Genomic DNA, 27,652 nt, shown 5'->3' on the forward strand with positions numbered 1-27,652 from the left:
AGTATCCCTCTCCCGCAACACGGGGGAGCTCTTTCTGGGGCTCCTCTCGCTCCCCGCCCCTCTCTAGCGATCTCAGATATGAGGCACTTTTCTGAGTTATATTCAGTTTCCTCTTCTCCTTTGAGAGGGGTGGGCGGGCCCATCCTGCTCCGAAGAGAAGGCTTCTTTCGCAAGCTCTCTACTTTTTTTCTGACCAGGGTAGTAGCCGAGTTCTAATCAACAATGCCCGGCGTTCAGCCCAATTCCGCCCCAGGTGTTGCCAGAGGGCAGCTCCATGGAAACGAAAACATCACAACTTCACGAAAGTATCGCGAGAAGCGCGGTTGCGCCCGCGGCCCAGAAGAGGCGGAGCGAGGGCGGGAACGCTGAGTGAAGGGGGAGGAGCCAGAGCGCTTCCGAGGTCCGGGTCGCGAGACTGTCTCTCCCTAGGCAGCGCCCCCGCGTGACTGCGCTTTACATAATCGCGGCCTCACGCGTCACAGTGGCGTACTCCAGTTCAGATCGAATCAGAGTGGTGTAAAGCTTCGCGTTTCGCCCTCTCCTGCTTGATCGACGTCGAAGTGAACCAGTGAACCGGCTTTCAGCGCCGCAGTGCCCGCCCCGGTTCGCCCAGGCCCGCCCGCGCCGGCCCGCGCCAACCCGCCCTCCTGCCGCAGCTAGCAGCCTGTCGCCACCGCCAGGTTGTGCCTCAGACTGTCAGATAAAGCGGCGGGCCGGGCCCGCGGGGCGGTGAGCACGGCCCGGGCCGGACATGGCGGCGCTCTACGCCTGCACCAAGTGCCACCAGCGCTTCCCCTTCGAGGCGCTGTCTCAGGGGCAGCAGCTGTGCAAGGTGCGCGGGCTGGGGCGGCGGCCGGGAACTGGGGACGCAGCAGGCGCGGCCCGGAACTCCCGGTTGTGCGGGACGCCCGGCGGGGTCCCTCAGGCTGGGTGTGGCAGGCCCGCCTAGCTGAGGAGACGCTCCCTCCCCTCTGGGGGCCGGCGGGGCACGTGGGGGAGTCCCAGGCCCAGTCCAGGCCCCCCGCGGCTGGCGTGTCCGGGTGCTTAGCAACCGCGGGGGATTGTTTTCCGAACCCGCGAGGTCGGGGGAGGGTCGGACGGCGGATCCCCTTCTTGCCGGTGACCAGCCACTCCGGGGATTCCTTTGGGCTGCCTTCCCCGCCAACGCGGTCCGCCCTGGGTGCCTACTCAGGGACCCCCTGCTCCGCCTGGGTTAAACTTGAGAGTTGGGTGCTGCCAGGGAGGAGTGTCTAGAACTCGGACACCTCACGGGCACTCTTCATCCGGTCTAAATCGAAGGTGGCAAGGAAAAAAGAAAAAAGTCCCCAATGAAGCGCACGAATCAGGATGACTTTTAAACATCTAATTGGTGGCCTTCGGTCCTCGCTTTAACCAGTTTTTACTCCTAAAGTCACAGTGTGTCTAAGTTTGCTTCATTCACTGTGCCTATGTCAATGAATAGAAGTGCTGCAGAGCAACAATAAAAGTTTCCAAGCCCACTGAAGAGTGATGTTGAGATATCCTTAGATAATCCAGAGTTTGTGACTCTGATTGGAGTAAGTCACAGTTGTATGTCAAGATTGCCTCAGATGGCCATGTTTACCAGATCTGAGAGAAGGCAAGCACTTGAGTGCCCTTTTTAGCCTAAAAATTACATATGATTTAAGGAAGTTTTAAATACATAAATAAAAGTGATTTTAATCTAGCACCTTCATTTCACAAGTAAACCTACTCAAAATCACACAGTAGCACAAGAATCAGAACTAGAATCTAGGATTTCAGATTCTCACTCTGGGTCTTATTCATATATGTTTGTTTTGCAATTTATGACCAGTACCATACAAATTCTTACTCCCACATCAACAGCACAACAGTGATGCAAATATTACAGAGGAGGAAAATAAGGCCCAGAAAGCTAAGTGACTCACTCAAGCATAGTGGCTGTGCTAGGAATAGTACCCAGGTCTTCTTCCTACTGAAGGCTGTTTCCATTTGTGAATGCCTTTTAAAATTATATCCTCATTTCATTTCAGGAATGTCGGATTGCACACCCAGTTGTGAAGTGCACCTACTGCAGGACTGAGTACCAGCAGGAGAGGTAGAGTTTTGGTTGACCATGAAAGATGTTATTAGGCTCTTCCCTCTTAAAAAACTGTGTTTGTATTTCATGTGCAGATCTGTAATTAATTTCATTGTAATATACAGATCAGTAGTGAATTACATTATTTACAGATTCAACAGTTTCCTGATACATTGAAGGGTGTATAATACATACATTATAACCTAAATTTTATCCTTTGATTGCTTTTTAAATTTTTTTTCTGTACTAGGAATTGAACCCTTGAACATGCTAGGCATGCTGTACCACTAAGCTACATCCCCATCCCTCTTTAATTCAATTTAATTTTTTAAAATATATATTTACTTTTCAGTTGTAGTTGAACACAATATCTTTATTATATTTATTTATTTTATGTGGTGCTAAAGATAGAACCCAGGGCCTCACACATGTGCTAGGCCAGCGCTATATGGCTGAGCCACAACCCCAGCCCTCCCGATTTAATTTTTTTCTGAGATGGGAGTCTCACTAAGTTTCATAGGCTGTCCTCAATATACAGTCCTCCTGCCTCCGCCTCCCAAATAGCTGGGATTATAGGTATGTACCACCCTGCCTGGCTATTTTTTAATTTTTAATTTTTATTTACTTATTTATTTTTTTGTGGTGTTGAGGATCAAATCTAGAACCACATACATGCTAGGCAAGCACTCTACCACTGAGCTACATCCCTGATTGCTTATATTTTTAAAGTTACTTAGTTTTCAAGTCCTTGATCATTTTATATAGGGGTTATGATCTTCCAGCCCTAAAGAAGCCAAACCCATAGCAGTAAAACATGAGTCTCAAGTTCCAGTATGTATATGTACAGAGGATGAAAAATTTATAAGGTCAAAGAAGATACTTTTAGAAATATGACAATCCTGATAAAAGGTTTGTTAGCCCTAGCCACATTTGAAACTCATTTTACACTTTCCTGATGTGAATCAATCTCTGCCTGTGCTCTCCTTTTGGTACTAGGATTGAGCCCAACCCTAAACCCCTCAGCCCTTTTAATTTTTTTGAGACAGATTTTGCTCTCTTGCTAAATTACTGAGGACCTCGCTAAATTGTTGAGGCTGGCCTTGAACTTGAACTTGTGATCCTCCTACCTTTTCCTCCTGAGTTGCTACGATTACTGGCTTGTATCACCACACCTGGCAAAATACTCAAATCTTAAGTACTTCATTCAACGAATTTTATAAATAGTAACCCCTAAACCTACAGAATATTACCCCCATTCCTTTCAGTCCTGTCATGCCTCCTCCTAGTCAATCCTCAACACTCCTTGTTTTCCGTGGGCAACCACTATTCTGTTGATTTCCATTTCTATGATCAATTAACTTTTCCTATTGAACTTCTTATTAATGGATCATACGGATCATATTTAGAGCTGTGTTTTATCTTTCTCATTTAGGCCAATAATTCATCGTGAATTAATTTTTGTGTAATGGTGAGATATGAGCTTTGATCCTTAATTTACACCACACACAGAAATTAATCCAAGATCATGAAAAGACATTTTTCTTTTTTTAAAAAATATTTTTTATTAGTTATTGATAGACCTTTATTTATTTATTTACTTATATGTGGTACTGAGAATAGAGAGCCAGTGCCTCACACATGCTAAGCAAGCTCTCTACCACTGAGCCACAACCCTAGCCTAAGGTCATTTTTCTTTGTGTGTGAGTGTGTGTGTGTGTGTGTGTGTGTGTGTGTGTGTATGTGTGTGTTTGTACTAGGGATTGAACCCAAGGATCCTTAACCATTGAACCACATCCCCAGCCCTTTTTTACATTTTTTCTGGAGACAGGGTCTCACTGAGTTGCTTAGTGCCTCTCTAAGTTGCTGAGGCTGACTTTGAACTTGTAATCTTCCTGCCTCAGCCTCCTGAGCTGCAGGGATTGTAGGGGTATGTATATGCCACCACACCCATGCATTGTGCTGCTTCACTAATGCTAAGCAAATACTCTACCACTGAACTACATCCCCAACACCTGCACTTCAATTCTTTACTGTTTTTCTTTCTTTTTTTCTTTTTGGGTGGTACTGGCGGTTGAGCCTTGTGCATTTGAGGATAGTACTTTACCACTGAGTTATGTCCCCAACCTTTTTTATTTTTATTTTGAGACAGGGTCTAAGTTTTCTAAGCTGGCCTCAGCCTCTTAATTAACTGGGATTACATGTGTGTACCACAACACTCAGCTTGAACTGCCTTCTTTAAGTAGCAGAAAATTGCCCTGTCCTGGAAAGTATTTTGTTTGAGTATCTTATTTATTTATTTATTTTTATGTGGTGCTGAGGATTGAACCCAGGGCCTCGCATGTGCTAGGTGAGTGTTGTACCACTGAGCCACAACCCCAGCCCCTGGCCTTAAATTTTCAATCTTCCTGCCTCAGCCTCCCAAGTCACTGATATTATAGGTGTGTGCTAGTGTGTCTGATGAGAAATCAGAAATTTTGATGAAATATTTGGTTTTAAAGTCTATTTCCCCACCTCTGGGATTTTCATATGCTTTTACTTACAGAGGACCTTAGTCTGTCTAAGGTCACCCTTGAATAGCAAACACCCAGTCACTAAGCTATATTCCCAGCACTCTGAGTTTATTTTCTAAATCCAAATACTTTATTCCTTATCTTAAATTTGTCAGTTATTCATCTGAATTAAAGAGAATTAATTTATTTTCTGCTAGTCCATTTTACTCTAACATAATTTTTTTATATATATTGGGGATTAAACCCAGGGGTGCTTAATAACCACTGAGCTACATATACCCAATTTTTTTAATTTTGAGACAAAGTCTTGCTGAGTTGTTGAGGGTCTTGCTAAGTGCTGAGGCTTGCTTCAAACTTGCTATCCTCCTGCCTCAGCCTCCTGAATTGCTAGGATTACAGGCATGTGCCATTGCACCCCAATCTAACATATTTTGAAATCTTTTCCATATCCAATAGTTTTATTTATATGGTACTTAAAGATGTCATAATCAGAAATAACTCACTCTTCATATTAAGTGAAGACTTATTTTATTTGAGATGACAAAATTAATAACCACATAATAATTCAAAGAGCTAATGGCCAAATAGATACTCGAAAGTCAGTTAATTAAGTGTCCAGACCATATTTTACCTTGCCCTTGGGCAATGAGCAAATTCCTTAGACTTAAGGAGGAATTCATTTACAGATGATCTAAGAAAAATTTGTCTTCTTTTTTCTTTAATAGCAAAACCAATACAATTTGCAAGAAATGTGCTCAGAATGTGCAGTTGTATGGAACGGTAAGTAAGATTTCTCTCTTCCTAACAGTGAGTACCTGGTTCTTTTGGAAATTTTTCTTCTGTAGACTATTAATGTCATTATAACATTTTTATTAGAACTAGTTATATTAATATATCTAGTATGTCATTTTTTAATCTATTTAATACTTACTATAATGGACTTCTGTGTTTATAGTTACTCTGTCAGGATTGATTATAATTTTCCTTAAGTGGCATTAGTGATCAGTATGAAAAGATGAGGTGAAAGATGAATCCTGTATCTTGACTTCTTTGTTAATAGTTGACTATTTTGAAGAATTATCTTTTTTTTTTTCTTCTTAATGTTAGTGTTCAGAATACTATTTCTAAGCTAGGTATAGTGGCTCATGCCTGTAATTCCAGAAACTCAGGAGTCTTAAGGCAGAAGGTTGGCAAATTCTAGGCCAGCTTGAGAAACTTAGTGAGACTCTGTCTCAAAATAAAAAATTAAAAAGGGCTAGGGGTGTTGCTAAGTGATAAAGTGCCCCTGGGTTCAATCTGCAGTAACCTCCCCACCCCTACAAAAAAAGAACATTATCTGTGCAGGCATTTTTCTGATATGTTTATACACTGATGATGGTAAAGTGGCCTTTTCAGAAATTTGGAAGCACTTGCTGGTTTCTCCAAAGAGCTGGTTCTGTTGCATTTATCATAGAAATCTCATCATGCATACTAATGGGTTTTTGTCATTTGTTCATTTATTTAAGAAATAGTCTTGTGAAGAAAAATGTTTGTATTAAGAATAAGCTTTGGGGACTGGGGTTGTGGCTCAGTGGTAGAGCGCTTGCCTAGAATGTGTGAGGCTCTGGGTTTGATTCTCAGCACGACATATACATAAATGAATAAAATAAAGCCATCAACATCTTTAAAAAAAAAAAAAAAAGAGCACCATGAGTTCACACTCAGCCTCAGCAAAATCGAGGCGCTAAGCAACTTAGTGACTGACTCTGTCTCTAATTAAATACAAAATAGGCTGAGGATGTGGCTCAGTTGTTGAGTGCCCCTGAGTTCAATTCCCAGTACCTCCCCCGCAAATGAGCTTCATTTGATCAACTTAAAAGCAAATTTATAAAGTTGGGAATATATTTTTACTTACTCTGTAGGAATTATTGCTTTACAAAAATGTACTGGTATTTTATCACATGTTTATTTGATGCATTTTTCCCCCTCTTTAAGCCCAAACCTTGTCAGTATTGCAACATAATTGCAGCATTTATTGGCAATAAATGCCAACGTTGCACAAATTCAGAGAAGAAGTATGGACCACCATATTCTTGTGAGCAGTGCAAGCAGCAGTGTGCGTTTGACAGGAAAGATGATAGAAAGAAGGTAAATATGTATTTTTCTTGATTTTTTTTTTCTTTCAGAGAAATTAAAGTGGGCCAATTATATTAAAAAGACATATAACAGTGCTCTATATGTGTAATGTGAAATGAATTGCATTCTGCCATCATGTATAACATATTAGAATAAATAAATAATAAAAAAAACTTTATAAAAGACATATAACAGAGAGTTCCTTTCTTGGTTCTCCTCTTGGCCTTGAAGAAGATAATTAGACTGTTTAATTTATCAAATGTAAGCCATTATATTCCAACATTTTATAAGAATCCAAATTACAGGGATCAATATCCCTGTAATTAGAAATATTGTATTCTAGGTAGTAATTGTCAGAAGTCTATAGTAAATTCTGTAAGAAGAGGTTGTGACTTAAAATAGTGCTATTACTAGTATTAATATCTGATATCTGGTTCTTTAAATTTTTTTTTTTTTTTTTTTTAGAATTGGAGATTAGACTCAAGGGTACTTGACCACTGAGCCACATCCCCGTCCCTGTTTTTTATTTTATTTAGAGACAGGGTCTCACTGAGTTGCTTAGTGCCTTGCTGTTGCTGAGGCTGGCTTTGAACTTGCAATCCTCCTGCCTCAGCCTCCTGAGCTACTGGGATTATAGGCATGGATCACCGAGCCCAGCTCTTTAAATGTTTTTATATGTTGAAGTTAAAAATCACAAGAAGCGGGGGCTGAGTTTGTGGCTCAGTAGTGGAGTGCTCATCTTGCATGTGTGAGGCCCTGGGTTCAATTCTGAGCACCACATAAAAATAAATAAAATGGAGGTGTTGTGTCTAACTACAACTAAAAAAAAATAAGATATTAAAAAAAAATTCACAAGAAGCCGGATACGGTGGCACATGTGTGTAATTCCAGCAGCTCAGGAGGCTGAGGCAGGAGGATCAAAGAGTTCAAAGCCAGCCTCAGCAGTGTCATGATGCTAAGCAACTCAGTGAAAACCTGTCTCAATAAAAAATACAAAATAGGGCTGGGAATGTGGCTCAGTGATTGAGTGCCCCTGAGTTCAAACCCTGATAACCCCTTCTCCCCCACCAAAAAAATCACAGGAACATAGTTATTTAGTGTCCTGTTTAAAAATTTCCCATGGTTTCTGGTTATGCTTGAACTAAAACTCAAACTCCTTCCTTACTTGCAAGTCCTGTACCCAGCAGTCAGTCTCATCATCCGTCATGCTTCCAGTCTCTTCCCTTCTTCCATTCCTACTGGCTGCCTTTCAGTCCTTCAGACATGTTAGTCTCATTTCCTCAACACTGCCACCTTTAAGCTGGCTGTTCTTTTGCCCAATGTGCCCTCTCCACACTGTTTCAACCCAGATGCTACCTCCTCACAGAGACCTTCTTTTACTACACTCCCACAATTACTACTCCTTATATCCAATTACTTTCTGTTATTGTCTTCATAGCATGTAACATTGTGAAAATTGATCTTGCTTATAAATAAGTATTTGTCCATTCCTGCTAAAAATTAGCTTTTTCCCCATCTTATTGTTTCTACTATATATTTCCAAAGGCCTGGCATATGGTATGTAATAAAATAATATTTGTTGACTAGAAGAATATAGTATAGAAATTCTTTTTCAGTGGCCAAAGGTAATTTTCAGAGATGCTTAAGCTTTCAAGAGCTGACTGTTGCTAACCAAACATGTTCATTTATTATGAAAGGATATAACTTTCAGTGACCAGAGTACTCCTGCCAACTAGGGTACCTTTCTGTGAGTCAAGATACTGGAGAAGCTGAATTGGTAATCAAGAGGTAGCTTATAACTGTATGTTGCCCAGGTCTAGGCAATAATGCAAGCTTTGCAGTCCCCTACATCTGAGTCCCTTCTTACTCCTGGAGCTAGCTAAATGAACCTGGGAAATTTATTCTAATTATGCATCAATTTCTTTATTTTTCTCAACAGGAATAAAAGTAGATACTTCACTAGAGGCATGGAGATATTTAATGAGATAGTTATATAAAACAGTTTTGACTGACACGTACTATAACTCAATAAATGGTACCTGTATTAATATGAATTAGTTTAGCTAATTTAAAAAATCTATTTATACTAGAGTTCCTTAAGTTTCTACTTGTTACAATCCTAAGCATTTGGGATATTTTTAGACATACTCAAAAACTTTTGAGACATCTACTGGGCATCATGGCATGGCCTAAGATGGAGACTAAGACTGGAAGATCACAAGCTTAAGAACAGCCTGAGAAACATAGTGAGATCCTATCTCAAAAAAAAAAAAAAATAGAGAAGGCTAAACTCAGGGATTAAGAGAGGGTGCTTTGTGGCTGGGGATGTAATCTATTGATAGAGTACTTGCCTAGCATGCACAAGGCTCTGGGTTTGATCCTCAGCAACACATACACATACAACCATAGAATGGATCATTCAGACTCAGAATGCATTTTGTATTTATTTAGAGACAGGGTCTCACAATTAGTTATATGAAATTGGACAGCTTAATCTATTCGTGTTCCAGTTTTCTTATCTGTAAATGCAGATGATCAGACCTCAGTGGTGTTAGAAAGGATGAATTATTATGTCTAAGTCCCTTAATGGAATCTGATACAGAATTAAGTGCTCAATCAGTGTTTTATATATGTATATTTAGGTGCTGGGAATTGACCCCAGAACCTAGTATATGCTAAGTCAGTGCTCACTGAACTACATCCACAGCCCTTTTCATTTTTTTATTTTGAGACAAAGTCTGGCTAAATAGGCTGTCTTCAAACTTGTAATCTTTCTACCTCAACCTCCCAAGTAGCTGGGATTACAGGCATGCACCACCACACCTGACAATAATTTGTTTTTGATATTTTAATTCTCAAGATTATCTTTTATGTTTAAAGTTTATTTGCTTATTTATTTGGGGGATGCCAGGGCTTGAACTCAGGAGCACTTGGCCACCGAGCCACATCCCTGGCCCTATTTTGTTTAGAGACAGGATCTCACTCTCAGGAGTTGCTTAGTGCCTTGCTGTTGCTGAGGTGGCTTTGAAGTCTTAATACTCCTGTCTCAACCTCTTGAGGTGCTGGGATTACAGGCATGCATCACCATTCCTGGCTTTAAGTTTATTTTTATTTTTATTTATTTTTTTAAATTTTTTTTAAAGAGAGTGAGAGAGAGAATTTTAATATTTTTTTTTTTAGTATTTGGCGGACACAACATATTTGTTTGTATGTGGTGCTGAGGATCGGACCCGGGCCACACACATGCCAGGCGAGCACGCTACCGCTTGAGCCACATCCCCAGCCCCTAAGTTTATTTTTAAAGGAAAGATTTATCCTTGGTTCTCTGTGCAGCTTCTTGTTCAATACTTATTTTCTTTCAGTGGAATTGCATTTTTTTTTTTTTAATCCTTTGTTGAGGGGGTAGGGTCATGGCTCAGTGGTAGAGTGTTTGCCTTGCATGTGTGAGGCACTAGGTTCGATCCTCAGTACTACATAAAAATAAATAAAGATATTGTGTCCATCTACAACTAAAATAAATATTAAAAAAATAATCCTTTGTTAAATTCTTTCCTGGCCAGAGTCTTCTATTGTGTTTTAAAATCAGGTTTTCAGATCATGTCCATAACTATGGCATAAACTAGATCAAAATTTTTTTCAAAGTGCATTTGTATATTTATAAACAAATAATTAAGGGCTGGGGATGTGGCTCAAGCGGTAGCGTGCTCGCCTGGCATGCGTGTGGCCCGAGTTCGATCCTCAGCACCACATACAAACAAAGATGTTGTATCCGCCGAGAACTAAAAAATAAATATTAAAAAATTCTCTCTCTCCCCCCCTCCTCAAAAAAAAAAAAAAATTAAATACCTATCATCTACCAGACTCAATTCTAGGTATTGGAAATATACTAATGAACTAAATAAATAAGACCTTATTCTCCCAGACTTTATATTCTTTTTTTTTAAGTTTATTTATTTATTTTAGATATAGGCGGACACAATACCTTTATTTTATTTTTATGTGGTGCTGAGGATCAAACCCAGTGCTTCAAGCATGCTAGGCAAGCACTCCACTGCTGATCCACAGACTTTATATTCTTGTGTATCAGAGAGAGATGGATGAAGACAAAGAAGGACATAAATAAGCACAAATTTTAGAGTACCTGGTAGAAAGTCAGTGAGGTTTCCACCTAAATTGGACAATCAGGAGATGACATTTGAGTTGAAACTAAAATGATAAGAAGACAGTAGGCACTCTCGAGGGCAAAGGTTCCTGGAAGAGACACCAACTGTGCAAAGACCTTAAAGCAAAAATGAACTTGGCACTTGGGGAGAACAGAAGGCAGGGTGAATAAGGGGAAGAGAAAGAAAATGAAGTTGTTATAGACTAGGTAGAGGCTGCATTTAAATCAAATTAGCCATGGTAAAGTTTGGATTTTATAATAGACGAGAAAATCTTGGATTTTAAGGAAAGAGTATGCAATCACATTTACATTTATGAAGCCCTATCGGCTGCTATGAAGAAATAGTTCACAAGGCCCCAGGAATGAGAAGTAGGGTGGTCCTTTGAATGGCTCTTGAAGTAGTGACAGATGAGAATGGTGTAAAATGGAAGTAGTGGAGTTAGAAGGAAGAGGATAGTTTCAGACTGATGAATTGCTGATGAGTTAGAGAACAGTGATGTAACAAACCCTTGTTCGAGATGGTGCATATGATCTAATTTTAGCAATTATAAATGCAGGCTATAAAATTCTATAAAATATCAGCAACCTGAGTTATTACACCCAGCTCTACACAAAGGGTTTTGCATTCCAAATGCTCCACAAAGGCACCCCAGCTTCAGAGGGTGGTGGAAGTCATTCTGCTTTCCTAGTTTGTGTCTGGCTCTCTGGTGCACAGCTGCTTCTGTTTAAAGGAATCAACATTATCTAGTTTAGACTGTGCAATGGAAGGCTGCCACCAGGCACTGGTATCTGGAAGCTACACATCCATTCATCTTTCTCTGGGGAAATTATTTCCATCTCAGAGAAGGTATCCAGTATGCCATTTTGTGAGCCATTATATAATGTATTAAAACTGAAGTATGGGAGAGTTTGGGTACATGATAATCTAAGGTTATAAAATTTCATTTAGGGAGAATAAGTTTAAGAGATGTATTGTACAATATGGTGAGTATAGTTAATAATGAGTTGTATTCTTGAAGATTGCTAAGAGAGATTTTTTTAGTTTTTGTTTGTTTGTCTTTGGTACTGGAGATTGAAACCAGGGGTGCTTTACCACTGAGATACAACCCTAGCCCTTTTTATTTTCTGAGACAGGGTCTTCTTAAGTTGCTAAGGGCTATGCTAAGTATCTGAGGCTGGATTTGAACTTTCAATCCTCTTGCCTCAGTCTTCCATCTCATTAGGATTATAGGCATGCACTACCATGTCCTGCTAGATGTAAGTGTTCTCACACACACACACACACACACACACAAAAAAAAATGTAAGGTAGCTGGGAGCAGTGGTGCATGTCTGTAATCCCAACAGGTTTTGAGGTTGAGACAGGAGGATCTAGAGTTCAAAGCCAGCCTCATAAAAGCGAGGTGCTAAGTAATTCAATGAGACCCTGTTTCTAAATAAAATACAAAATTGGGCTGGGGTGGGCTCAGTTCAATCCCTGGTATCCCCCCACACACCAAAAAAAAAAAAAAAAAAAAAAAAAAAGGTAAGGTAAGGCCTGTTAATTAGTTTGATATAGCCATTTCACAATTTCTATACATTTCAAGACTATATGTTGGGGCTAGGGATATAGCTCAATTGGTAGAGTGCTTGCCTTTTTAGCACAAGGCCTTGCTTCAATCCCCAACATCACACACACACAAAAAAATACATGTTATACATGAAAATACATACAATTTTTATTGGTCCATTTAAAAAGTGAAGTATAAACTTTGTTTCATCTTCTACCTTCTCCCTGCTGAGTTTTCCATAATGAGCACCATGGAAACATCTGTCTTTTGAAATTCTTGTGGGGGGCTGGGGATGTGGCTCAAGAGGTAGCGTGCTCGCCTGGCATGCATGCAGCCCGGGTTCGATCCTCAGCACCACATACAAACAAAGATGTTGTGTCCGCCGAAAACTAATAAATAAATATTAAAATTCTTTAAAAAAAAAAAAAGAAATTCTTGTGGGACCTTTGCTCTGGTCTGTGTTTGCTAAGATGAAGAAAAACAAAATAAGCAGGAATAAAATAGAGGCTGTTTTTACTAAACAACTTTTATGTTGGCACCATGCTAAGTGTTTTATGTACATTATGTTACTAAATCCTTGAAGCAGCCCTCTGTGACTTGCTCAAAGTTACACAGCTGACAAGTGGGAGAGCTGGAACTTAACCCAGGGTTTCTAATTCCTAGTGCCCATATTCTCAGTCACTGCACTACATTTCCTGTTCTTTATCTTTGTCTCCTTGTCTTTCAGGTAGATGGGAAATTGCTATGCTGGCTGTGCACACTTTCATACAAACGTGTTCTCCAGAAGACCAAAGAGCAAAGGAAGCACCTGAGCAGCTCTTCTCGTGCAGGCCACCAGGAGAAGGAACAGTACAGCCGCCTGAGTGGTGGTAGCCATTATAACAGGTAACCCCAGGTGCATGAGATAGGACTAAAAGTGCTAGGTAGGTGAGATGTTGGGCAGTTAGGGAAGATACTGTCTTGTATGAGTTTTCCCATTTTCTCTTTGGTGACAAGCCTATAGGAAGAATCCCATTTGTCATATTTTATAATTCCTGTATCTTCCAAGAGCTAGGGAGATTGATTTCTTTCTTTCTTTTTTTTTTTTTTTAAACAAAAAACAAGGGCTGGGGATGTGGCTCAAGCCGTAGCACGCTCGCCTGGCATGTGTGCGGCCCGGGTTCGATCCTCAACACCACATACAAACAATGTCCGCCAAAAACTAAAAAATAAATATTAAAAATTCTCTTTCTTTCTCTCTCTCTCTCTCTTAAAAAACAAACAAACAAAAAAAAAACACTAGGGATTGAACCCAGAGGTTCTCTACCACTGAGTTACATCTCCAGCCCTTTTTATATATTTATTGTTTAAGACAGGATCTCGCTGAGTTATCCAGGTTGGCCTTAAAACCTGCAGTCCTCTTGCTTCAGCCTCCTGAATAGCTTACAGGTGTGTCCCACTGCATTTGGTGTAGTTTAAGGTGTCAGAATTTTCTGACTTTGTATTGTGTCTTAAAGTTTTGTGGAACTTACTCCATGTGTAGTGTTCTCGTCATCCTTTGGATGTTTTTGTTTTTTTTTTTTTTCTTTAAAAGACATTTCACTTCCTGAGGGACACAGCTTTTAAAATATGTATTTGGCCAGGAGAGTGATAGATATTCTAGATTCTTGTTAGAGTGAAATCCAGTCAAAAAAATGTTCTTCCATTGATGCTTTAACCTTTCTGTCAGAGTGTCTGTAGTAGTGTTAAGATCTGTGTGTCTGGATTGAATCCTGGCTCTGCCAAGTTTTCTATGGGTATCTTGGGCAAGTTTTCTCATCTGTAAAATAAAAAAAATAATAGTATTACCTCATGGGGTTGTTGTAAAGATAAATTATATAGTGCATGCACAGTGATTAGTTTTATAACTGGCACATAGGAAGTATTCAATATATTTTAGTTATTTTTTATTATTACCCTCATGACTTTGTTTATTCACCAGACATTAAGTACTCTAATGGACCAGGGGTTCTGCTGGGCATATAGAGGTGAACAAAAGAGTCATGCTGCTCTCCAAGAGTATGCAGTCTGGTAGAGAAGACAGACTTGTAATCAAATCATTGCAGCCTAATGTGAAGGGCACCACAGTGGGAACATATCAAGATATAAGTATGTGAGGCAGTAATAATTAACCATCTCAGGAAACAAGGCATGGCAAGCTTAGAGAAGAGCTGTTAGGTAACTGGATCTTGGGATGAGTTGGATCATCAGATAAGACTGGGCAGTGGCATCCTAGGCTAAAGGAATAGCATTTACAAAGAATTTGAAGTCTTTTTACTCTGCTGGAGCTTGTGATTGCGAGCTGGGGAATGGAAGGAAAAAGGATCATGCAGACCTGATAAAGGAGTGTGAAGTTGGGTTAGTAGGAAGCCACTGAAGGGATCTGTGCATGGGAGAGACTAAATCTGCATTAAAAACAACCTTGATTGGTGGAGAAGCATCAGAAGTAAAAAGGTCTGGGGGGGGCTACTTAAGAAGCTTTTTTGTAAGAGTTCAGATAAGAGAAGTTCAGATAAGAACCTTATCTGAGCCATGTTGGCACATGCCTACAATCCCAGTTAGGAATAGGAAGCAGAATTGCAAGTTCAAGGACAGCCTGGGAATCTTAGGGAGACCTTGTTTCTTTTCTCTTCTTTTGTTTTTGTTTTTGGTACTAAGGATTGAACCCAGGAGTGCTTACTGAACCACATCCCCAGCCCCTTTTTTTTTTTTTTTTTTGAGAGTCTTGTTCAGTTGCTTAGGGTCTCACTTGGCTCATTTGGTTGCTGAGGCTTGGCTTAAACTTGTGATCCTCCTGCCTCAGCTTCCTGAGGTGCTGAGACTACAGGTGTGCACCATTGGGCCAACTAGGAGACTGTTTCAAAATTTAAAAAGGATCAGGGTTGAAGCTTAGTGATAGAGTACTTGCCCAGCATATATGAGGCCTTTGGTTCAATCCCAGAAAGAAAGAAAAGAAAAAAAAAGGAAAGAAAGAAAAAGAAAATAAGGTCTTGCACAGAAAAGCTACTATCTTATATTGGTTCAATAGACAGACTTTCATTATGGTATCTTATTAATCTTTGATTTCTAACATGTATTTCTCTATTTTTGCCATTAAAAGCCAGAAAACACTTTCTACATCTTCAATTCAAAATGAAATCCCAAAGAAAAAATCCAAGTTTGATTCAATCACAACAAATGGAGACAGGTGAGCCAGTTGGAGTATGTGTGCACACACAATTGAAATGCATACACAGTTCCTAAATCTAGAATGTTTTAGGTTGTACCTTGGAGCTAGTCTACAGCTGTCAGTGAACCATTGAGGGATTAGCTATTTGATAGCTGATATATTTAACAGTACTTATAAACAGCAGTACTGATATTAGTCAAATCTTATTTAAGCATAAGAATGTGTAACTTGTAACTGGATTTAATAGAAGTTGAATTCTGCAGTTCACTAACTAACTGTCCTACACTGGTAAACACTGAATGTTTTTCATTGTGGTCTGTGCCTGTAGCCTCCTCTAGGCAGGGTAGGAGTTGGTTTTCAGAGGTAGAGCAGAGACAGGTGGGGTTAACACAGTGTTGTGTGAGGGGTATTCCATACTTTCATAGCATTCAGAAAGCCAGCCCAGTGCAGATACTGGATCAGAAGAGAATGAGATGCATTTAAATATTTTTGTTTTATTTCCAGCCTGTTTAAATGCATAATTTTATTCCTCACTTTCCTCTCTCCTTCTCAGCGATGCTTCCTCTTACGAGCTGCTTTGTCCTAATATCCAGAGTGCCCCGTCCGTGTTGGTGCAGTGGGCCACTTCCCAACAGAGTCTTGGGGCCACCAATTTTCCTGTTCCTCCAGGCCCGGGCATCTTGAAGTGAGATCACCTAACACAGTCCCTAAGTCCTTGGAATCATCTCTAGTCTGAAAATGTCTCCCATTCACAGTTCTCCCTCCCATTCAGTGGTGGATACGGGAACAGACCCTCAAATAGACTTACCAGGGCTGAATTTATTCATCAGAGTATAAAACACCTGTGAAATTTACTCTTTCCCACTGTCTTTTTCATTAAATTTATTTCAGACCCTACCAAGATAGTGTCTTTTTACAACTAGTTTAATTGATGTTAAACTTCTTGAATTAAACCTTCTGGAAACATGTAACTAAATGTTCAGATTACATGAGGGAAGGAACCATGAAGACCATCTTTGTGATCAATTTTTCTATTCTCTGAGCAGTCAGCCTGGCCATTCTGAAAGCATGTGAGGCAGATAGTCTATCATCTCTGTCATTGTGCATGACCCTTCAAAAACTACTTAAAGAAATGAAGTTTTCTTTGTTTTTTAGGACACAGGGTCTCACTACATTGCCCAGGCCCAAATGATCCTCTCACCTCTATATATAGAAACAAGGCATTCAAGCCAAGACCTATACCTGTATTTATTTATTTTTCTTTTTCTAGGTTTTTTTCTTTTTCTTTTTAAAGACCTATACCTTTAGAGTTTTCATTTCTGTTTGTGCTCATTTATAACCCAGGTTGGATTGAATGACCTTGATAAAGCTCTTTCATGTCCTCTAGTTTAACCAAGTAGTCTTTAAGTTTATCATTTAGTAGCTTATTCTGTTCTTGAAATATTGCACTGATTTTGCCGTCCATTGCCATGGATACACAAAACTAAAAACTCCATCTCTCTGTACAGACTATTTTATTGCATCTCAGAGTTCAGTCACCAGCAGTGACTGTATTCCTCATGTAGGATGCTGATTCTTGAGGTCTTTTATCCATACAAGATACTGAAAGATCATTTTCTCCTTAGATGAACATATTGATTGTTTAAAGTATAATTTAATCTCAAAATTGGAAATCTGGAAAAATGTTTACACATACGTAAGTTCTATTTGAATATACTATATTACTAGTCTTAACATTTTATTCCCCTTATTTGTATTTAAAAAAATTTTTTTTTGTAGTTGTAGATGGTCAGAATGCCTTTTTATTTTACTTATAATTTTTTATGTGGTGCTAAGGACTGAATCCAGTGCTAGGCAAGCACTCTGCCACTAAGCTATAGCCCTAGCCCCCTTATTTGTATTTTTAAAAAACCATTCATGGGCTGGGGATGTGGCTCAAGCGGTAGCGCGCTCGCCTGGCATGCATGTGGCCAGAGTTCAATCCTCAGCACCACATACCAACAAAGATGTTATATCCGCCGAGAACTAAAAAAAATAAATATTAAAAATTCTCTCTATCTCTCTCCTCTCTCACTCTCTCTTTAAAAAAAAAAAACCATTCATAACACAGGATAAATTACATTTTGCTATTCTGTTTAGTTTGTGGGTTTTCTGCTTTTAATTTATTTTTAAAATAAATTCTTAGAGGCTGGGATTGTGGCTCAGTGGTAGAGCACTTGCCTTCCAAGTGTGAGGCACTGGGTTTGATTCTCAGCACTGCATATAAATAAATAAAATAAAGGTCCTTCAACAACTAAAAAAAAGCATTATGAGCTGGGTGCAGTGGTGCACTCCTGTAACTCAGTAGAATGAGGCAGTAGGATCTCAAGTTTGAGGCCAACTTTAACCTTGTTTCAAAAGATAAGAGGAGGTAGGGATATAACTCAGTGGTAGAATGCCTCTGGGTTCAATCCTTAGTACACAAACAAACCTGAAACATTCCAACAGTCCTTTGTTTTTTTAAGACTTTTTTAAGTCACACAGACTAAAAAATTTTAAATGCATACCTATGTACCAAGTATTATCAGTCAAAATGTCTATTATTTACCTTCCTCTCACTTTTTAATTAATCACAAACCACTTTCCTGTCCCCACCTTTAAAATATTCATATACTTTTAAATTTATGCTCTTACTCTTTAATATTTATTCTTTATGCCTTCTGCAAGTTTGCTCCTTAACTTTTTTTTTTTTAAGAGAGAGTGAGAGAGGAGAGAGAGAGATAGAGAGAATTTTTAATATTTATTTTTTAGTTCTTGGCGGACACAACATCTTTGTTGGTATGTGGTGCTGAGGATCGAACCTGGTTCGCGCGCATGCCAGGCAAGCGCGCTACCGCTTGAGCCACATCCCCAGCCCGCTCCTTAACTTTTCAATGATCTTTATATACTGCCACATTCTTCTCTCCTATTTATTTAGTACCAAGGCATATTTTTTTCTTCTCTTATTCTTTATCCATTAGCCTCCTATATTGTACAGACAGAACACATTATCTTAACTTTCTATAATAGTTTAATAATCATAAGGCTTGGTCTTTTCTGTTTTTCAAAAATTACAGCCTCACTATTTTTAATTTGTTAAAGTTGTAACAAAACTTTTTAATTTAAGGAAAATCTGAGCTAATGATTATCCTTCATTCCTTCCTTGAGAAAATGTACCAGCTACTTTTTGATCATATTTATTTATTATTCCATAGGAAAATTTTAAAAAGCAGTTTTGGGGTAGTGAGTGGCATCAAGGCAGACCTTGTGGCTTATTGTTTCTTAAGATCTTTTTTTTCCCTTGTAATTTCATTTTATTCTCCCTCCTGAAAGATAGGACTTCTGTGTGGCATTTGAGGACCAATGTGCAGGGTTATAGGGAGGCAGGTTTGGGTTCAACTTAAGGAAGATTATTATATTAACAGCTTTTGGGAGAGACAAGTTTCATGGAGAAGTAATGAGCTCCCTGTCATTGAAGGTATTTGAAAAAAGACTGACTTTTCTGTCTTGCTAATGTAATCCTCTTTTTTCATTTCCAGCGGTTCTTATTGGACGAAGAGTTAGAGAGTCAGAGAGATAAGCCCCTAACATAGGATAGACAGAACTGGTTTTGTCACAATTTATTGGTAGGAGAAGAATCTTCTCTCAAGAAACAGAGGAGAGCATTAGGACCCTTGAGGACAATGATGAGTTACTTATACTACTAGCTTATTACTCTGTTTCATTCATTTCTGTATTTGTATGTTTATATAGACTGTTGGTTGAGAAAAGACAGGTCCTTGGTAGTACTGAAATCCATGTAAAGCTGCAGATATAAGGATACTGCACATCTGAAACTGGTAGAGATTGTCATATGTCTTTTGCATTTACTTTTTGTTATCCAATAATTCTGTACAAGGATCAGTTTTTGAAAGTAATCTGTTCATTCTTCCTCTGACATTCTTCTTATATGCTTCATGTAGACTAGAGTGGGGGACAATGTTCTCATCAATGAAATGTGTCTTCCAATTCTAACCATAGAAATGTTGACTTGGTAACTATGAGGAAGTATGTGCTGTGGTCAGGCTTGCTATTTGGAGTTTCTTCCCAAGTAGAGAAGATGGGATATGATTTAAGATATAAGAAGGAGATAGGTACAGTAGTACATGCCTGTAATCCTGGCTATTAAGTAGACTGAAATGGAGGATCTCAGAGTTCAAGGCTAGCCTGGGCAACTTAGTGAGATCCTGTCTCAAAATAAAATTTTAAAAAAGAGATGAAGATGTAGCTCAGTGGGAGAGCACTTGCTTACATGCATGAGGCCTTCCCTGTGTTCGAACCCCAGCACTGAAAACAAAACAAAACAAAAAACAGGAAGAACCAACCACAAAGAGAACTACAAATTTTTACTCTATTGTCATAGCAAGTTGATTTGTTTTGCTTTATTTTTTAAGTTATTATTTATTTATTTGGTACTGTGGTTTGAACCAAGGTATGCTTTATCATGGAGCCACATCCCCAACCCTTTGTATTTTTTATTTTGAGACAAGAACTTTCTAAGTTGCTTAGGGATTCATTAAGTTGCTGAGGCTTGTATTAAATTTGTAATTCTCCTGCCTCAGTCTCCCCAGTTTTGGGATTATAGCCATGTAGTACCATGTCCAACCCCTTCCTATTAGTTTTTCACAAAAAGAACTGGTATGAAATGCAGCATCTTCTCAGAAGCCACATCTCCTCATAATATATGCACTTATAATCTATCATCTATCCAGAATTCTAGGGATGTTTTCTAATCACAGATATTATAGCTCTTTCCGAGGTACATCTTGGGGACCTTTAGTGAACCTGAAGTAGTATCTGAGGCTCTTAGAATATAGCATTTACTTTAATCCTGAATTTGAGAGAAAATGCTACAGGATGCCACTGTGTTATGGTTTGAGATGGTGTCATTCTGATGATAACCTAATCTGTGTAGTTCCAGTTCAGCAAATGCTCTTAAGTTTGGTGTGTATGAAGCAATGTCCTCAATACTAGGAATTCAAATAGTTACTCCTGCCCTTGAGGAGTTCATAGTCAAGTGGCCTAGGATGCATCCTGAGGTAGAGAAAAGTATATATCCATCCAAGTTATGATTTTTTCCCCCTCCATTTTTCTATTCAGCTTTTCCCCAGACCTGGCTCTGGATTCACCAGGCACTGACCACTTTGTCATCATTGCTCAGCTGAAAGAAGAGGTAGCTACTCTGAAGAAGATGTTGCATCAAAAGGATCAAATGATCTTAGAGAAAGAAAAAAAGGTATGGTTAGTTAACACTTTTCAGACCAGAATGATGCAAGGGTATGGGACATGATGATAACTCTATTTGAAATTTATTGAGTAATTACTATTGATGCTTTTAGAGAGATCCCATGGTAAGGTGGGATGTCCTAGGGAAAGGCTAACCATTTGTGGTTACTCATGAGATGACATTACCTAGGTTAATTACCTTAGCCCAGTGGGTTCAAAAAGCTGATTTTTCTTAGCATTAAGAAGGGAGTTCCATGGCTGGGGTTGTGGCTCAGTGGTAGAGTAGCATGTGTGAGGCCCTGGATTCGATTCTCAGAACCACATAAAAATAAAGGTATTGTGCCCAACTACAACTAAAACAAAATATTTTAAAAATATATTTTAAAGAAAAAAGGGAGTTCTACTTTTTAGGCGGGACATTTGTTAGCCAAGATAAGGGAGATGATGTATAAAACCACAGTGTCTACTTCTTAATTCACAGTGGGACATACAATAGCATACTACTATTCTCAGCATGAACTACCTTGGACGATTGTAGTCAGAAGATGCTGAATAAGCATGGAGTTGGAATAAGAAATAGTGTTTATGTAATTGGAATGTTTAATGCTGTCAGGCTAAAAAAATCTGTTGTCTCCATTTCTGTTATGGGGAAAGCTGTATCCATGGTCCAGTAATACTCAGAGTATGAGGCCAAGGCTCCCCACTCCCTGGACAGTGTTCAGGTGAGCCCCTCTCCATGACTCTTGCATCACTTGCTTTGTGTCATTGCTGCAGCTCCTTTACTAAGTGACCCACTATAAATACATAAATACCTTATTAATATTTTAAGTGTTAACATTCTATCTGCACATCAGAATATTTTCTATATTCTTATATTTCTAGTATATTTACATTAATATCTTTAGAATGAGACCAGTTTTATTTTGGTCTAAGAGTCATCTGCTTCTTCCCCCCACCCCCCTTGATACTGGAGATTGAACCCAGGGGTACTTTACACTGAGCTACATTTTGAGCCCTTATATTTTTTATTTTGAGACAGGGTCTTGCTAAGTTGCTGAGGCTGATCTTGAACTTGCAATTCTTTTGCCTCAGCCTCCTGAGTCACTGGGATTACATGCGTGCACTATCTCCCTCTCTCTTAGATGGAGGGGAGCTTTTGACGTTCTTGTTCTAATTTGTTCTTTATTATTATTTTATTTCTGGGTTCTTAGTATCTCATTTTGTGGGGTTGGGGCAGGAGTACTAAGGAATCAAACCAGGGCCTCATGCATAATAGGCAAGAGCTCTACCACTGAACTACATACCCAGCCCTTTTTGTATTTTTTTGAGACATGGTCTCCATAAGTTGCCCAGGCTGGCCTTGAACTTGCATTTCTCCTGCCTTGGCCTCCTGAGTTGCTGGGATTATAGGCATGTGCTTTTGTACCTGGCTAAGAGTATCTCATTTTTGCCTTCATAACAAAAACTTTTATTGCTGACTTTGTGCCTAGTTCTACTCTAAATGCCTTTATGTATTAACTACCCATATAACAAGTTTATGAGGCAAAAATTATTAACATAATTTCATATATATATTAGTTGTAGATGGACACAATACCTTTATTTTGATCATTTATTTTTATGTAGTACTGAGGATTGAACCCAGTGCCTCACGTGTGCAAAGCAAGTGCTCTACCACTGAGCCACAACCTCAGTCCCTATTATCATAATTTTATAGGTGAAGAATATCTCTGCTGTTTTCCTTTTAGGGCTCCAGTTACCTCCCTTATGTCTGTTCCTCCCTCCATGGCTATATGTTGTCTTATACCACATTCAGAATGTTGTGATTCATTCTAAGTGACTCACAGACATTTACAATGTTAAATTATCTTTTGCTTTTCCTTTTTTTTTGAGATGAAGTCTGTCTTTGTTGCCCAGACTGGCCTTGAATTCCTGGGCTTAAGTAATTCTCCTGCCTCCCAAGTACTGAAACTATAGGCATACACCACTGCATGCATTATTTTCATCTGATTTCTATCTCATTTTATAGATGAGGACAGACCTAAAGAGGGTAAATAGTGTGTCATCACACAGCTAGTAAATGGCAGAACAAGATTATGAATTTATTACCCATTCTGACTCTCTTGTACTTTCTTCTGTGTTGGGCTATATCCTGCCAGTAGAGAAGGCACCATCCTGCCAGGTAGATTCATGGGGGGACACCCATATTCTTTCAACTTTACAATGTGATTGACAGATGAAAGTAGACCCAAGTATATTCTCGTCATGGACCAGATCAGAATGGCACATAACAGAACATCTGCAAAACAGACAAAATAAAAACACTTGTTTTTACTGCTTTGCAGAATTGGAGTTTTGAAAGGAGCAAAAACAAATAGACTGTTTCATATAGATTTCAGGATTAAGGTCACATTCCCTGGCTTGGGACAAGCTCTTCTGCATCATGCCTGCCTTTTTATTGGTTGGGGATTAAGCTCAGGGGCATTTAACCACTGAGTCACATCCCCAGCCCTTTTTATTTTTTATTTGGCAGAGGGTCTTTCTGAGTTGCTGAGGCTGGCCTTAACTTGCAGTCTTCCTGCCTTAGCCTCCAAGTCCCTGGGATTATGGGCAAGCACCACCATGCCTGGCCTGCCTGCCTTTCTTTAGCCTCTTCTCCTGCCACTCTCCAAGTTATCATTCATTCAAATAATCTCTCAATTATCTCACATCTCTCTGCCTATGTCCACACCATTGCCTTTGCTTAGATATCATTCTTAATTTATGTGCCTATTGCTCCTGTGCCTCTTAATCTCAAAATAATCTTTCTGACTTACATGTCCCTTCTTTGTGCTCCTTGAATAACATTTCAAAATAAAAAGGGCTGGGAATGTAGCTCAGTTATATAGCACTGTCTAGCATGCATGAAGCCCTGGGTTCATTCCCCAGCAGAGAGGGGCAAAACATGAAATCTTAAAAACCTGCTAGTGGTTAATTAACAGAAATACTAATTCAAAACAGGGCACGGTGACACATACCTATAGTTGCAGCATTCAGGAGACTGAGGCAGGAAGATCATTTCATCTCACTTAAGGGACATCCTGAGGAACAGTGAGAAATCTGTCTCTTAAAAAAGAAAGAAAAGAAATGTTAGTTCAGGATTTTTTATAATTTTCAGGGAAGCTTTAGAAAAAAGTAGGATACTTCCTGGCTTTGACATAAGTATGGATCTGCAGGACAGCCCTGGATTTGTTAATTTGTTGGACCACTTAGCTGTCTGATACCAAAACAGTTCTCATTACATAGAAATTTATTATGGTCACTCTACCTTTTTTCCTTCAGATTACCGAGTTGAAGGCTGATTTTCAGTACCAGGAATCTCAGATGAGGGCAAAAATGAACCAAATGGAGAAAACGCACAAAGAAGTCACAGAACAATTGCAGGTGACTGCTTACTATGTGGTAACTAGAATACTTGGCTGAGTGTATTTTAATTCATTTTCTTAGATTTTTTTTTTAAGTATTGACATATTACATTAGTCTCCCTTTTGGATATCTTTTTGTTTTACTCTTGGATATGTTCTGATCTTTTCCCTCTCAGAAAATTTGTAAATGGTTCCTTGATTTTGGAATGTGCCAGATGTGATTCCAGGTGTCTGAATTATGGATTCTGTTTAACTTGCTCATTAAGGCACTGCATAGTTTGTATTACATGGAGCATTCTTTTGTAATAGTGGATGCCAAGAGATTAGCAAATACTTTTTTCCTTAAACCAAATCTCAAGCCCTAGAGTTTTCTATTATTTGTTTTTACCTCTAGAATGGTTCATCTCTTCCTGACCCTTTACATTATCTGCCTTCACATCTGCTTGGAAAACTTATCCCATTATTAATTATTATTGTCTATTAAACTTACTCTGCATGGAAAACATATTCTTTCCTGGGCAAACATCCTCTCACACTGATTTATTTGTTTATTTAATTTATAGGCCAAAAATCGAGAACTCCTAAAACAGGCAGCTGCCTTGTCCAAGAGCAAGAAGTCCGAAAAGTCAGGAGCTATTACCTCTCCATGACAGACTGCAGGAGGCTCTTCAGCAACAGCAGATGGGGTCATCCTGGGTTAGGGTTGGAGACCTGGCTGTTCTCTGGGAATTGCAAACTTTCTTAAGAATCTCTATTTTATTACAGTTATCCTTCTTTGTGTGATTGCAGTGAGCTGAATGGAAACATCTAGTTTGTGCTGTGTTATGACTGCATGCTTGAGTGTTTGGGATTTCAGGTTCAATCTCCTTCTCTTTCTCTCTCACTACTCCTTCTATGCTTTTCTTCCTCTTCTACCATTTCTTCCTCTTTTTTTCTCTCCCTTCCCTTTTCTTCCTTCTATCCCTTTCTTCCCTTTCCTCTTTCTCTATGTATTTTGGTTCTACTCTTTGTTCTTTTGTGGTGGTCACTGCTCAGTGTTATGTGCAGAATGATTTTTTATGTCTATCCTTGCATCCTGCCATACCCATGAGCAAATAGTTTGGCATTAATTGTATATCACTGCCACCCTCTAACTTTAAAAACTGCCACCTTAAGACTTGGTACAATGAGAGAGGCTTTCTCTCTCCAATAAATCTTTTGCTTCAGGGTATACTCTTGGGTTTTTTTCCAGGTATATTATGTATGAACTTTGTACTATGTATAGCCAGAGTTTTATTTATTTTTTAAAAAAAGAAACTTTTTCTTGATAAAAGAATAATGGTAGCCTAGCTAGTTGTTCTTGTAAAAGCGATGCCTCTTGGGGGGAAAAAAAGTCCTATTCTCTAGCTTTTAGAAAATGCATCAGATCTTTTCTTTCTTGTTAACTTTAGAGTCTTAAAAACCGATTACTAAGGTGAAATAATTTCAATGTATACGTATGGAGTTAAGTGCCTTTTAGAGGATTTCTTGGAAGATCATTTAAGGAGATACTTAAGGGAGGTTGCAAAGATTTTGAACAGTCTGTCTTTTTAAGTAAGGGCAGAAAGAAAGGTTGTCCAGGTTGTACTGGACATTTCCCTCCCCCACTTCCTTTATTCTTAGGTAATTGATTTTAAATTCTCATACTGCCACTTCTTTTTTTTTTTTTTAAATACCCTTTACCTATATAAGTTGTTATACTGGGCTATTATTGTCAGAAAACATTTTTTTTTTTTTAAAACAGGAGCAGATTCAAAATGGTTCAACTATAGGACACTCTGGGATCAGTACAAACTGCTCAAGTATGGACTATTAGTCCAAATGGGAGAAATAATATCATTGTACCTTCTTCCTATTTCTCTTCACCCACCCCAGCCTGTATACTCCCTGCTTTTAATGGAAAGGTATTGAATACATGTGCTTCTCAGAAGCAGTTTGGCGTCAGCCAGAGATATATGTGGCCTGTCTTCCCTTCTTATCCCAATAGACACATGGATTCACTTTTCCAGGAAAGGGATAGACATGTATTTCTAGCTGTACTCTCAGGTACTTTATGTGGTCTTTTTAAAGAAGTTGGGGATGTGTATAGTATGTGCTGTGAAGTAACAAAATCAACTACCCTGGAATTATTAATGCAGGGGGGTACTAGAGTTAAAGGTAATGGTGAGGGCAGATGACATTTGTAGTCTCAGTCTACCAAAATTGTAGCAGTAAATTTAGCTTGTTAAAAGCAGATGTTCTATAATCTGTGATAGCATTCTCACAAGTGGAGCCATGCACATAATTGGACAGAGATGTGGAAAGGGTGGCTTCCTTCTGCTAAGAGATACAGTGGACCATGTGGCTTAGATATCGCCCTGGTAGGGGATGTAATTTTCCCTTCTAAGCAAGGGGAACAGCAGTGCTAAATAGTTTTGTAACTTTTTGAATGAGAAGCTTTTAGGTAAACTGTAAGATAATATTTTTTAGATGCATTTGCATTGGCTATGGGGAAAAGATTGAGAAAAATGACAGTCATGTTTTTTTTTTTAATTTTAAAGACTGAGAAACTCTGTTATCTGAAGTATGATAATATAAAAACATTTAGTTTTATACTAAATCTTTTTTTAAGGTCTTGGCATTTAATATAAAGCAAACCCACACATTTTCTAACTTTCCATAAGTTCTTAAAAGGGAAAGAAGAATCCTTAGTCTTGAAATTTTAATTTTTAAAAATCATGACACTGTTTTGCCATGAAATTGAGTAGCTAACTTTTGGTAACACCTTTTGTTTCTTTGTATGTTTGTAATAATGGACATTTTAAAACACAGGAATGTTTTGGTTTGTACAGACTTTGACAAATGTGTGTTAATAAAAATTCATATTGACTCAAGTATACAATTATTAGTTTTTGTTTCTCTTCCTCTCATCTTCTTCCCCTTTTTCTTCTCCTTCCTCCTTCTCCTCTTCTCCTCCTCCTCCTTCCCTTTTTCTTCCCTTTTCTCCTTTTTTCTTCTTTCTCCTCCTCTTCTTTTTTAAATCCTTGGCCCTTGAGTTTATTTTTTGCCAGTTCACCAGTAGACATATCCCATTATCCCCTTCAACCCTGAAAATAGAATGTCTTGCTTGTAGACTAATAGGGAATTTAATATCCATCAGAGGATAAAATCATTCTCTTCTATGATTTCATTTTTATAGCTTAAGTGCTTTTTCCTTGATTTTAACATTTATCATTATTATCCAAAATATAGCTCAGGATAAATTTTCATAAGGCACAAGTCAAAGCTTTTTGAGTTGCCATCTCAAAAGAATGTATCAGTTTGAAGCTCTAGTGTTAATATGTCTTTATATTAGAAGCACCTT

The 27,652-nt window shown here is 38.8% G+C and overlaps 1 protein-coding gene across 5 annotated transcripts; it reads left to right on the forward strand.

Annotated features, from left to right (window-relative positions):
* The first annotated feature begins 482 nt into the window (after window positions 1-482).
* Window positions 483-27,182, forward strand: Fam76a (family with sequence similarity 76 member A). 5 transcript variants are annotated; one of them, XR_005735039.2, is made up of 11 exons: window positions 483-832; window positions 2,034-2,098; window positions 5,316-5,370; window positions 6,565-6,717; window positions 13,145-13,302; window positions 15,536-15,622; window positions 16,158-16,289; window positions 20,762-20,897; window positions 21,542-21,609; window positions 24,209-24,310; window positions 24,855-27,182. XR_005735039.2 is itself a non-coding variant. In XM_013364924.4 (10 exons), the coding sequence occupies exons 1-10, from the start codon at window positions 752-754 to the stop codon at window positions 24,939-24,941; spliced, it is 1,056 nt and encodes a 351-aa protein (XP_013220378.2). In that variant the 5' UTR covers window positions 496-751; the 3' UTR covers window positions 24,942-27,182. The 5 variants fall into 5 exon arrangements, 4 of the variants coding, with proteins under 4 accessions (XP_021590324.2, XP_013220378.2, XP_077881834.1 ...); XM_013364924.4 differs by lacking the exon at window positions 21,542-21,609 and having other exon boundaries at window positions 496-832; XM_021734649.3 differs by lacking the exons at window positions 6,565-6,717; window positions 21,542-21,609 and having other exon boundaries at window positions 486-832.
* Window positions 27,183-27,652: the final 470 nt, after the last annotated feature.

Source organism: Ictidomys tridecemlineatus, chromosome 11 (assembly GCF_052094955.1).
Source record: "Ictidomys tridecemlineatus isolate mIctTri1 chromosome 11, mIctTri1.hap1, whole genome shotgun sequence".
Taxonomy (NCBI): domain Eukaryota; kingdom Metazoa; phylum Chordata; class Mammalia; order Rodentia; family Sciuridae; genus Ictidomys; species Ictidomys tridecemlineatus.

Excerpts from the sequence above, each read along its gene's own strand:
- Fam76a (XM_013364924.4), top strand. The coding sequence starts at position 752 with ATGGCGGCGCTCTACGCCTGCACCAAGTGCCACCAGCGCTTCCCCTTC. Across the intron at positions 15,623-16,157 it reads ATCACAACAAATGGAGACAG|CGATGCTTCCTCTTACGAGC; the intron begins GTGAGCCAGTTG and ends TCTCCTTCTCAG. Across the intron at positions 20,898-24,208 it reads TCTTAGAGAAAGAAAAAAAG|ATTACCGAGTTGAAGGCTGA; the intron begins GTATGGTTAGTT and ends TTTTTCCTTCAG.